At 67.2% G+C, this 12,248-nt stretch overlaps 1 protein-coding gene across 1 annotated transcript; it reads left to right on the top strand.

Annotated features, from left to right (window-relative positions):
- Positions 1-95: 95 nt before the first annotated feature.
- On the top strand, positions 96-12,009 carry EXOC3L2 (exocyst complex component 3 like 2). Its single transcript, XM_058822845.1, has 12 exons — positions 96-212; positions 327-555; positions 1,641-2,307; positions 3,701-3,815; positions 4,849-4,959; positions 5,478-5,578; positions 6,375-6,482; positions 6,583-6,718; positions 7,549-7,671; positions 8,273-8,428; positions 9,498-9,619; positions 10,874-12,009. The coding sequence occupies exons 1-12, from the start codon at positions 96-98 to the stop codon at positions 11,112-11,114; spliced, it is 2,226 nt and encodes a 741-aa protein (XP_058678828.1). The 3' UTR covers positions 11,115-12,009.
- The last annotated feature ends 239 nt before the right edge of the window (positions 12,010-12,248 follow it).

The following is a 12,248-nucleotide window of genomic DNA, read 5'->3' as shown; positions in this document are numbered from 1 at the left end:
TCCCCTCCGGTGCCCCCGGTGCCATCCCCGGTGCCCCTCGCTGTCCCCTCGCTGTCCCCCCGGTGTCCCCGCGGTGTCCCCGGTGCCCCCCGGCCATGCCGCTGCTGCGGAGACCCCCGGAGGAGCCCCCCGCGCTCGGGGGCGCGGACCGGGACCCGTTCTCGGCGGAGCCCGAGGGTCGCCGCCGCCGCCGCGCCACCCTGGGCGGGCTGGTGGGGCTGGGGGGACACCTGGGGGGGCACCTGGGGGGACACCTGGGGGGACACCTGGGGGGGCCCTTCGGCCTCCGCCGCCTCCGCGACCCCCGCGGGCGCCGCCGCTCCGAGGACGCGGGGGTGGCACGGAGAGCCCCGGAGGAGGCGGGGGGCGGCAAGCGGGGGTCGCTGCTGAGGCTGGCCCTGGGCACGTGGGCACAGCGGGGCACCGAGAAGGGGTCGCCGGTGGAGGGAGCGGCGGGGGACGGCGCCGAGGGAGCGGCGGGAGAGCGGCGGGAGAGCGGCGGCGGAGAGCGGCACGGCGGCGGGGAGCGGGAGAGCGACCGGGAGCCGCTGTCCGGTGAGTCCGGGCTTGGGGACATTGAGGGGACATCGGGGGGCCCTGGGGACACTGAGAGGGGCAGGGACCGGGAGCCGCTGTCCGCTGAGCGGGGACACCGGGGACACCGGGGGGATTGGGGACAATGGGGGACAGGGACCGGGAGCCGCTGTCCGCTGAGCGGGGACACCGGGGACACCGGGGGGATTGGGGACAATGGGGGACAGGGACAGGGACGGCGGCGGGGACCGGGAGAGCGACCGGGAGCCGCTGTCCCGTGAGTGGGGACACCGGGGACACCGGGGGATTGGGGACAATGGGGGACAGGGACCGGGAGAGCGACCGGGAGCCGCTGTCCGGCGAGCGGGGACAGGGGGACACCGAGGGGACACCGAGGGGACACCGGGGGGACACCGGGGGGACAGCGGGGGACAGGGGGACACGGGGGGCCTTGGGGACAGGGACAGGGAAAGGGACAGGGAGCCGCTGTCCGGTGAGTGGGGACACCGGGGGGGCTTGGGGACATCAGGGGGGTTTGGGGACATGAGGGGAGCGGGGACCGGGGCAGGGACGGGGAGCCGGGGGGGACATGGCGGGACGGGGGGGCTTGGGGACAACAGGAGGACATTTGAGGACTTGGGGACATGAGGGTAACGGGGGGGCTTGGGGACACCAGGGGGGCTTGGGGACATTGATGGGGACAGGGGGGACAGAGTGGGACAGGGCGGCTCGGGGACATGAAGGGGACAGGGGACGGGGTCACGGGGTCAGGGACAGGGGACGGTGACAAGGGACGTGAGGACAGGGGAGAGAGGGACGGGGACATGGGGATGGTGACAAGGGACACGGGGTTGTGCCCATGGTGGCAGGTGGCACCCCGGTGTCCCCGCTCTGTCCCCGCAGTGCTGGAAATCCTGGAGCTCATCCAGCGCCGGCACCTGGTGACAGGGACACGGGGATGGTGACAGGGACACGGGGATGGTGACACGGGGATGGTGACACGGGGATGGTGACAGCGACACGGGGATGGTGACACGGGCATGGTGACACCAGAGGTGGCCCTGCGCCCACGGTGCCACCCCGGTGTCCCCTCTGTGTCCCCGCAGTGCTGGAGATCCTGGAGCTCATCCAGCGCCGGCACCTGGTGGCCGCGGACGCTCAGATCATCGCGCTGGAGGCCGAGTGCTCGCTGTCCCCATCGCGCCCTCCCTCCCCGCGTCCCCTCCCGTCCCCGTCCCCGCCATCCTCCTCCTCCCCTCCGCCGTCCCCGGTGCCCGCCGGCGGCCGCCGCGCCCGCGACGTGGCCCTGCTGTACCGGGCGCTGCTGTCGCAGCTCTGGGCCGTGGTGGCCGAGTCGGTGGCGTCGCCGCCGCCCGCGCTGGCCCCGCTGCGCGCCGTGGTGGCCGTGCTGGAGCAGGAGGAGGCGGCGGACGCTCGGTGCCCGCCGGGGGCGCGCCCGGGGCGGCCGCGGGCGCTGCGGCGGCGCTGGCACGAAGCGGTGGCCCGGGCGGCCGGGGAGCGGCTGGCGCGGGTGGCGCCGGCGGGCGGGCTCGGGGCCAGGCTGGCGGCGCTGGCCGCGAGGGTCGTGGGAGACCTGGGGGTCGTGAGGGGCCGCGTGGCCCCCGAGTACCCGCCCGAGTGGGGCGCCACGGGGGTCTACGCCCGCGGGTACCACGGCGCGCTGGGGCAGCAGGTGACGGCGCTGGCGCAGAGGCCGCTGGACGTGGGGGAGATGTACCTGCTGCTGGACTGGCTCAGCAACGCCTACCCCAGGTGAGACGCCCGGGGGAACCCCGACAGCGGCTCCTAGAACGGGTGAGACGCCCCGAAACCTGCCCCGCGGAAATGGCTGCCCCAAAATGTGCCCCCTAGCAGCGCCCGCCCCAGGTGAGACGCCCAGAAATGTGCTCACAGACACGCCCACCCCAGGTGAGACGCCCAGAAATGTGCTCATAGACACGCCCACCCCAGGTGAGACACCCAGAAATGTGCTCAGACACGCCCAGCTCAGGTGAGACACCCAGAAATGTGCTCACAGACACGCCCAGCACAGGTAAAACACCCAGAAATGTGCTCACAGACACGCCCAGCTCAGGTGAGACACCCAGAAATGTGCTCACAGACACACCCAGCTCAGGTAAAACACCCAGAAATGTGCTCATAGACACACCCAGCCCAGGTGAGACACCCAGAAATGTGCTCACAGACACACCCACCCCAGGTGAGACACCCAGAAATGTGCTCACAGACACACCCAGCTCAGGTAAAACACCCCAAAATCTGCCCCATGGCAATGGCTGCCCCCAAATGTGCTCACAGACACGCCCAGCCCAGGTGAGACACCCAGAAATGTGCTCACAGACACACCCAGCTCAGGTGAGACACCCAGAAATGTGCTCACAGACACACCCAGCTCAGGTAAAACACCCAGAAATGTGCTCATAGACACGCCCACCCCAGGTGAGACACCCAGAAATGTGCTCACAGACACACCCAGCTCAGGTAAAACACCCAGAAATGTGCTCATAGACACGCCCACCCCAGGTGAGACAGCCCAAAATCTGCCCCATGGCAATGGCTGCCCCCAAATGTGCCCCGTAGCAACACCTACCCCAGGTGAGACACCCAGAAATGTGCTCACAGACACGCCCAGCACAGGTAAAACACCCCAAAATCTCCCCCATGGCAATGCCCATCCCAGGTAAAACACCTGGGAACCCCAAAATCTGCCCCACAGAAATGCCCACCCCAAAATCTGCCCCTCAGCAATGTGGACCCCAGGTGAGACACGTGGGGGGAAACCCCAAAATCTGCTCCTAGCCCAGGTACAACACCCCAAAAATCGGCCCCATAGCAATGCCCGCCCCAAAATGCGCCCCAGAGCCACGCCCAGCCCAGGTGAAACACCTGGGAACCTCAAAGTCTGCCCCACCCACCCCAGGTGATGCCAACCCCCAACATCCCTCCCCCAGTGTCCCCAAGGTGTCCCCAGGGTGTCCCCCAATGCCCCCAATGTCCCCAATGCCCCCAATGTCCCCAATGCCCCCAATGTCCCCAATGTCCCCAATGTCCCCGATGTCCCCAATGTCCCCGATGTCCCCAATGCCCCCGATGTCCCCAATGTCCCCGATGTCCCCAATGTCCCCAATGTCCCCGCTGTCCCCAGGGAGGTTTTGGGGCACCCCGAGGTGGGGGCGCTGCTGCGGGCGCAGGAATTGGGGCCGCTCCTGCCCCCCGAGACCCAGCGGGACCTGGAGAGATCCTGCATTGCCGCGGTGAAGGTGGGGACATCGGGGACACTGGGGGGACATTGGGGACATTGGGGACACCGGGGACACTGGGGGGACACTGGGGACATTGGGGACACCGGGGACATTGGGGGCATTGGGGACATTGGGGACATTGGGGACATTGAGGGGACATTGGGGACATTGAGGGGACATTGGGGACACTGGGGACATTGGGGACATTGAGGGGACATTGGGGACATTGGGGGACATTGGGGACATTGAGGGGACATTGGGGACATTGGGGACATTGGGGGACATTGGGGACACTGGGGACATTGGGGGACACTGGGGACATCGGGGACATTAGGGACATTGGGGGGACATTGGGGACATTGAGGGGACATTGGGGACATTGGGGACATTGGGGGCATTGGGGACATTGGGGACATTGGGGACATTGAGGGGACATTGGGGACATTGGGGACATTGGGGGCATTGGGGACATTGGGGACATTGGGGACATTGGGGGGATTGGGGACATTGGGGACATTGGGGACACTGGGGGGACATTGGGGACATTGGGGACATTGGGGACATTGGGGACACCGGGGACATTGGGGGCATTGGGGACACTCGGGACATTGGGGACATTGGGGACATTGGGGGACATTGGGGACATTGGGGACATCGGGGACATTGGGGACATTGGGGGGACATTGGGGACATTGAGGGGACATTGGGGACATTGGGGACATTGGGGGCATTGGGGACATTGGGGGACATTGGGGACACTGGGGACATTGGGGGACACTGGGGACACTGGGGACATCGGGGACATTGGGGACATTGGGGGCATTGGGGACATTGAGGGGATATTGGGGACACTGGGGGGACATTGGGGACATTGGGGACACATTGGGGACATTGGGGGGATTGGGGACATCGGGGACATTGGGGACATCGGGGACATTGGGGACACATTGGGGACATTGGGAGATTGGGGACACTGGGGACATTGTGGGGACATTGTGGGGACCTTTGGGGACAGCGGCGTCCCCACGGTGTCCCCAATGTCCCCCGGCAGGCCAAGGTGGAGGTGGCCGTGGCGCAGGAGCTGCAGCTCAGCGAGGACAGGTGGCCCGAGGATGTCACCAGCCGGGACATGGAGGATGGGCTGGCCACGCGTGTCACCGGGGTTTGTCCCTGTCCCCTGGGGTGGCAGTGCCACCATCAGGGATTGTCCCTGTCCCCTGGGGTGGCACGGGGTGTGGCAGTGCCACCACCAGGGATTGTCCCTGTCCCCATCTGGGTGTGGCAGTGCCACCACCTTGTCCCTGTCCCCTGGGGTGGCAGCTGGGGACGCGGTGGCAGTGGCAGCCGTGAGGGGACAGCGGTGGCCAAGGGGACGTTGTGGCAGTGGCCGTGTCACCATGCCTCAGGGGACACCGCGGCTGTGTCCCCACACCTGTGGTGTCCTTGTCCCCACAACTCAGGGGACATCATGGCCTTGTCCCCACAGCCATGGTGGCCATGTCCCCAGACCCACGGTGTCCCTGTCCCCATGGTGGCACTGTCCCTGTCCCCACGCTGTCCCTGTCCCCACGGTGTCCCTGTCCCCATGGTGTCCCTGTCCCCATGGTGGCACTGTCCCTGTCCCCACGCTGTCCCTGTCCCCACGCTGTCCCTGTCCCCACGCTGTCCCTGTCCCCGCAGCTGCTGCGGGCGCACGTGGACCGAGCCCCCCAGGTGACCCCCGAGTTCGGCCGGGAGATGGCGCACAGCCTGCTGGGAGTGCTGGTGGCCTTCCTGCACAGGTGGGACACCTGGGGACACCTTGGGGACACCTTGGGGACACCTGGGGGACACCTGGGGGACACCTGGGGACACCTTGGGGACACCTTGGGGACACCTTGGGGACACCTGGGGGACACTGGGAGATGGCGCACAGCCTGCTGGGAGCGCTGGTGGCCTTCCTGCACAGGTGGGACACCTGGGGACACCTTGGGGACACCTTGGGGACACCTGGGGGACACCTGGGGGACACCTGGGGACACCTGCGGGACACCTTGGGGACACCTTGGGGACACCTGGGGGACACTGGGAGATGGCGCACAGCCTGCTGGGAGCGCTGGTGGCCTTCCTGCACAGGTGGGACACCTGGGGACACCTGGGGGACACCTGGGGGACACCTTGGGGACATTGGGAAAACCATGGGAGATGTGGGAACAGCGGGATGTGACACAGAACGGGACATGGGGACACCTTGGGGACGCCGGGATGTGACAGAGGACAGGACCTGGGGACACTGTGGGGATGCCCCTGGGGACATGCAAGGGACATCTTGGGGACACTCCGGGGGACGTGGGGACACCAGGGTGTGACGCAGGACGAGGCCAGGGCTGCAGGGACATGGGGACACCCTGGGGACACCCTGGGGACACCTTGGGGACGCCACGCGGACACCGGGATGTGACGCAGGACATGGGGACGCGCTGGGGACACCCTGGGGGACACGGGGACACGCCAGGTGACCCGAAGGCCGCATCCCCCGCGGGATGTCACCCCCTGGCAGCGCCGCCGCCCCCCGGTGACGCCGCCGTCCCCTCTCAGCTTCCAGCGCAAGGTCGAGCGGTTCCTGGACGCGCCCGGTGACGCGCCACCGCCCGACGCCACGCCCGGCCGCGCCATCGCCCTGGCCAACTGCTGCCCGCCGTTCAGGTGAGGCCGCCGCACCTGTCCCAGGTGTCCCCGCGGATGGGGTGTGACGTCGCCCCGGCGCCACCCGGCGTCACCCGGCGTCACCCGGCGTCACCGGCAGGGCGTTCGCGGAGCGGCTGGCGCAGTTCGGGCACGCCGAGAGCGAGGAGCCGCGGCGGCAGGCGCACGCGGCGCTGGACAGGGTGACCCGGGCGTGCGGCCACCTCCTGACGCGGCGGCTCTTCGAGGAGCTCAAGGTGACACCGGCGTGGGCGGGGGACACCTGGGGACGTGGGGTTGGTGACAACTGTGGGGCGTGGTGGCCGCCGTTGGGTTGGGTTGGGTTGGGTTGGGTTGGGTTGGTGACACATCTGGGACGTGGTGGCCGTGACCTCCTGACGCGGCGGCTCTTGGAGGAGCTCAAGGTGACACCGGGGTGGGCAGGGTGGTGGCTGTCATCATTGGGTTGGTGACAATTGTGGGACGTGGTGGCTGTGGTTGGGTTGGGTTGGGTTGGGTTGGTGACACATCTGGGACATGGCGGCCATGATGAGGTGTCGACTTGGGTGACATTTGTGCGACACGGTGGCCATCATCAGGTGACAATTGTGGGACATTGCTGGATGTTGGCTTGGTGACAATTGAGGGACGTGGTGGCCATCGCTGGGTTGGGTTTGGTTGGGTTGGTGACACTTCTGGGACGTGGTGGCCATCATCAGGTGACAATTGTGGGACACAGTGGCCATCATCAGGTGACAACTTTGGGGCATGGTGGCCATCACTGGGCATTGGGTTGGGTTGGGTTGGTTGGGTTGTGTTGGTGGCACCCATGGGACACAGTGGCCATCATCAGGTGACAATTGTGGGACACGGTGACCATCACTGGGCATTGGGTTGGGTTGTGTTGGTGGCACCCATGGGACACGGTGCCCATCACCAGGTGCTGGGTTGGGTTGGGTTGGGTTGGGTTGGTTGGGTTGTGTTGGTGGCACCCATGGGACACGGTGCCCATCACCGCCGGCGCCACCAGCGGGCGCCAGCCCGGGCGCCCCCCGTGGTGACGTCCCCGCGTGCCCGCGCCCCCCAGCCGCACTTCGGGAAGCTGATGAAGCGCAAGTGGCTGACGAGCTCGGACGCCTTCGACGCCATCGTGATGCTCGTGACCGGCTTCGCGCAGACCCTGCGGCCGCTGCACCCCGAGCCACACCAGGTGTGACACCTGGGGACACCTGGGGACACCTGGGGACACCAGGACATCAGGGGCTGGGTAACAGCTGTGGGACACTGGGACATCAGTGGGAATTGGAGCTGGGTGACATTGTTGGGTGTGGCTCCAGGTGACACCGTGGGCACGGTGGCTGCAGTGCCACCTCCAGGCGTGGCTCCAAGGTGGGCATGGTGGCCACGCCAGGTGCTGCTCCAGGCGACGCCATGGGTGTGGTGGCTGCAGTGCCACCATTGGGTGCCGCTCCAGGTGACACCATGGCCACGGTGCCATTGCTGGGTGCTGCTTTGGGTGGCACCACAGGTGTGGCGCCATCACCAGGTGTGGCTCCGTGTCAGACCGTGGGCACGGTGCCTGCAATGCCACCATTGGGTCCTGCTCCAGGTGACACCATGGCCACGGTGCCACCACCAGGTGTGGCTCCAGGTGGGCACAGTGACATCACCAGGTGCTGCTCCAGGTGACACCGTGGGCGCAACGACCACTGGGTGACACCGAGGGCACAGTGGCCCCTCCAGGTGACACCATGGCCGCGGTGCCACCAGCAGGTGTGGCCCCAGGTGGTGACACCTGTCTCCCGTGCCAGGTGCTGGTCAGCGAGCTGCACCGCCGGGTTCTCATCGAGTACGTGCGGCCGCTGCTGCAGGGGCGCCTGGTGTGCGCCTCGGCCAAGGCGCGCGCCCGCGTGGCCGCTCGGCTCGGGGACGAGGCCCGGCAGCTCCGCGAGCTCTTCACGCGCCTGGTGAGACCCCCGGGGACCGCCCAGGGGGGTGGGAGCGGGGACACATGTGGGTGACACCCGTGGGACGTCGTTGGGTTGGGTGGCACCCGTGGGACGTCATGGGGTTGGGTTGGGTGGCACCCGTGGGACATTGTTGGGTTTTGGGGGACGAGGCCCGGCAGCTCCGAGAGCTCTTCACGCGCCTGGTGAGACCCCCGGGACCCCCGGGGACCGCTGGGAAGGGTGACACCCATGGGTGACATCCGGGGGACGTCATTGGGTGTTGGGTTGGGGGACACCCGTGGGACATCGCTGGCAATTGGGATGGGTGACATCTGTGGGACATTGTTGGGTTTGGTGACACCCATGGGACGTCGTTGGGTGTTGGGTTGTTGGGTTGGGGCGGCACGCATGGGACATTGATCAGTGCCACATTGGGTGACACCTCTGTGACATCATTGGGTGGAGTGACACCCATGGGACATTAACGGGTTGGGTGACATCCCTGGGACCTTGATCGGTGTTGGGTTGGGTGACACCCATGGGACATCGCTGGGTGTTGGGTTTCTGTGTTGGGTGGCACCCACGGGACATCGACCACTGCCACACTGGGTGGCACCCATGGGACATCGCTGGGTGTTGGGTTGCTCTGTTGGGTGACACCCATGGGACATCGTTGGGTGTTGGGTTTCTCTGTTGGGTGACACCCATGGGACATCGTTGGGTGCCATGTTGGGTGACACCCATGGGACATCGACCACTGCCACACTGGGTGGCACCCATGGGACATTGCTGGGTGTTGGGTTTCTGTGTTGGGTGACACCCACGGGACATCAACCAGTGCCACACTGGGTGGCACCCATGGGACATCGTTGGGTGCCATGTTGGGTGACACCCATGGGACATCGTTGGGTGCCATGTTGGGTGGCACCCATGGGACATCGACCAGTGCCACACCGGGTGGCACCCATGGGACATCGCTGGGTGTTGGGTTTCTGTGTTGGGTGGCACCCACGGGACATCGACCAGTGCCACACCGGGTGACCGCCCCGGCCACGGCCGCTCACCGCGGTGTCCCCAACGTCCCCAGGACTCGGCGTCGCCCTGGCTGGACTCGGTGGTGCCGCGGCTGCGGGAGCTGCTGGTGCTGGAGGACACGGCCGCGCTGCAGATGGAGGTCGGGGCCCTGGCCAGGGACTTCCCCGACGTCCGGTGGGTCTGGGGACACGGGGGTGGCACCGCGGGGGTGGCACTGGGGTGACACTGAGGGGACGACGCCACGGGGGCGACACAACCGGGGATGGCACCGTGGGAACCGCGCGGGGATGGCACCGGGGTGACACGGCCGGGTGACGCTGCAGGACCCCCGTGAGGGTGACACAGCCGAGGGTGACACCGCGGGGGGGACACGGATGGGGGTGACACAGCCGAGGGTGACACCGCGGGGGTGACACAGCCGAGGGTGACACAGCCGAGGGTGACACGGACGGGGTGACACGGACGGGGTGACACGGATGGGGGTGACACAGCCGAGGGTGACACAGCCGAGGGTGACACGGACGGGGTGACACGGACGGGGTGACACAGCCCAGGGTGACACAGCCCAGGGTGACACAGCCCAGGGTGACACCGCGGCGCTGCCCCGCCCTTCCCTTCCCGGCGGGCCCGGACCGGACGCGGCCGCTCCCGGGGGGACCGAGCGGGGCCGGACCGGACGCGGCCCCTCCGGCCCTTCCCGGCAGCGCCCGCCCCGCTGCCCCCGCCGGGAAACGGCCCCGGCCGAGCGCCAGCGGCCCCGCCCCGGAGCCGGCACCGGCGGAGCGGGGACACGCGCGGGGACACCGGCGATGGCGACAGCGATGGCCACAGGGGGGACTTGGGGGGTTTGAACCAGAAATGTGGGCGCTGGGACCCCAAAAATCGGGGCAGGGCGAACCCTGGAGGTGCCGGACCCCCAAAATCCGCCCCAGCCGGGGCTCCGGGGGGTTTTGTCCCCGCTGACCCCCGGGTTGTCCCCGTTATTGTCCCCGTTATTGTCCCCCCCGGCGCCATTGTCCCGTTATTGTCCTCCCGGGTTTGTCCCCTCGCTGTCCCCCCCGGTGTGTCCCCGTTATTGTCCCCCCCGGTGCCACTGTCCCCGTTATTGTCCCCTCGCTGTCCCTGTTATTGTCCCTCACTGTCCCCTCACTGTCCCGTTATTGTCCCCTCGCTGTCCCTGTTATTGTCCCCTCCCTGTCCCCTCGCTGTCCCCTCCCTGTCCCCTCTCTGTCCCCGTTATTGTCCCCTCGCTGTCCCTGTTATTGTCCCCTCTCTGTCCCCTCGCTGTCCCCGTTATTGTCCCCTCGCTGTCCCCTCACTGTCCCTCGCTGTCCCGTTATTGTCCCCTCGCTGTCCCCTCGCTGTCCCCTCACTGTCCCCTCGCTGTCCCCTCACTGTCCCCTCACTGTCCCGTTATTGTCCCCGCAGGCGCAGACACGTGGCCGCTCTGCTGGACGCGCGGGGCCTGCGGGCTCAGGGGCCCCGCCGGGAGATCCTGGGGGTGCTGCAGGACCTGGGGGGGGGCTCGGAACCGGAACCGGGCCCGGCCCCGCCCCGGTGCCGCGCGTTCTTCGCCGAGCTGGCGGCGCCGCGCCCGGTGCGCTGCCTCCCGTTCCAGCTGCGGCTGCCGCGGCTCCCGCGCCGCAGCCCCGCCAGGCCCCCGCCGTGACGGGCCCGGCCAGGGGACCCCTCCCCGGTTCGTCCCGGTTCGTCTCGGTTCGTCCCGGTTTGTCCCGGCTCGTCCCGGTTCGTCCCGGTTCGTCCCGGTTCGTCCCGGTGTGTAAATGACGCTGTAAATTAATGGTGGTGGTCTCGCCCTTGGGGACACTTTGGGGACATCCCCCGGCGCGGGAACACCCCGAATCCCTGAGTCCCAGTTCGTCCCAGTTTGTCCCAGTTTGTCCCAGTTCGTCCCAGTTTTTCCCAGTTGGTCCCAGTTTGTCCCAGTTTGTCCCAGTTTGTCCCAGTTTGTCCCAGTTGGTTCCAGTTCGTCCCAGTTCGTCCCAGTGTGTAAACGATGCCATGAACCAACGGTGGTGTTGTTGTCACTTTGGGGACACTTTGGGGACATCCCCCGGCGCGGGAACACCCCGCATCCCTGAGTCCCAGTTGGTCCCAGTTTGTCCCAGTTCGTCCCGGTTTGTCCCAGTTTGTCCCAGTTGGTCCCGGTTGGTCCCGGTGTGTAAACGATGCCATGAACCAACGGTGGTGTTGTTGTCACTTTGGGGACACTTTGGGGACAATCCCCGCCGCGTCCCCTCCCGCGGCTCCTGTCGGGCTTGGGGACAGCCCTGGGGACACTTGGGTGTGTCCCCCCCCTGTCCCGGGTCAGGAATAAATCGGGATCCGGGCAGGAAGAGGCGACAGCGGCGACAGCTAAAAATACCCGGAGTGACCGGGGCCGAGGGCGGGACCGGCACCGGGAGCGGGAGCGGGGGCGCCGGGTCAGCCCCGGAGCGGCGGCGGCGGCGGAAGCGGCGGCCCCGGGAAAGGGAACGGGGGCGCCGGGCAGGGGGGGACGCTTTGGGGACAGTTTGGGACAGTTTGGGGACATTTTGGGACATTTTGGGACAGTTTGGGGACAGTTTGGGACACTTGGGGACAGTTTGGGACACTTGGGGGAGTGTTTGGGACAGTTTGGGGACACTTGGGGGACAGTTTGGGGACGCTTTGGGGACAGTTTGGGACAGTTTGGCGACACTTGGGGGACAGTTTGGGGGCAGTTTGGGGACAGTTTGGGACAGTTTTGGGACAGTTTGGGACAGTTTGGGACAGTTTGGGGGCAGTTTGGGACACTTGGGGA

The sequence above is a fragment of the Ammospiza caudacuta genome, chromosome 35 (genome assembly GCF_027887145.1).
Source record: "Ammospiza caudacuta isolate bAmmCau1 chromosome 35, bAmmCau1.pri, whole genome shotgun sequence".
Lineage (NCBI taxonomy): Eukaryota > Metazoa > Chordata > Aves > Passeriformes > Passerellidae > Ammospiza > Ammospiza caudacuta.
The sequence above is the reverse complement of the archived record's forward strand: the minus strand, read 5'-3'. Positions and strand labels throughout refer to the sequence as shown.

Bases quoted from the DNA above. Each gene is read 5' to 3' on its own strand.
- EXOC3L2 (XM_058822845.1), top strand. From the start codon at position 96: ATGCCGCTGCTGCGGAGACCCCCGGAGGAGCCCCCCGCGCTCGGGGGC. The intron at 556-1,640 runs GTGAGTCCGGGC...GTGTCCCCGCAG, and splicing joins CGACCGGGAGCCGCTGTCCG to TGCTGGAGATCCTGGAGCTC. The intron at 3,816-4,848 runs GTGGGGACATCG...GTCCCCCGGCAG, and splicing joins CCTGCATTGCCGCGGTGAAG to GCCAAGGTGGAGGTGGCCGT.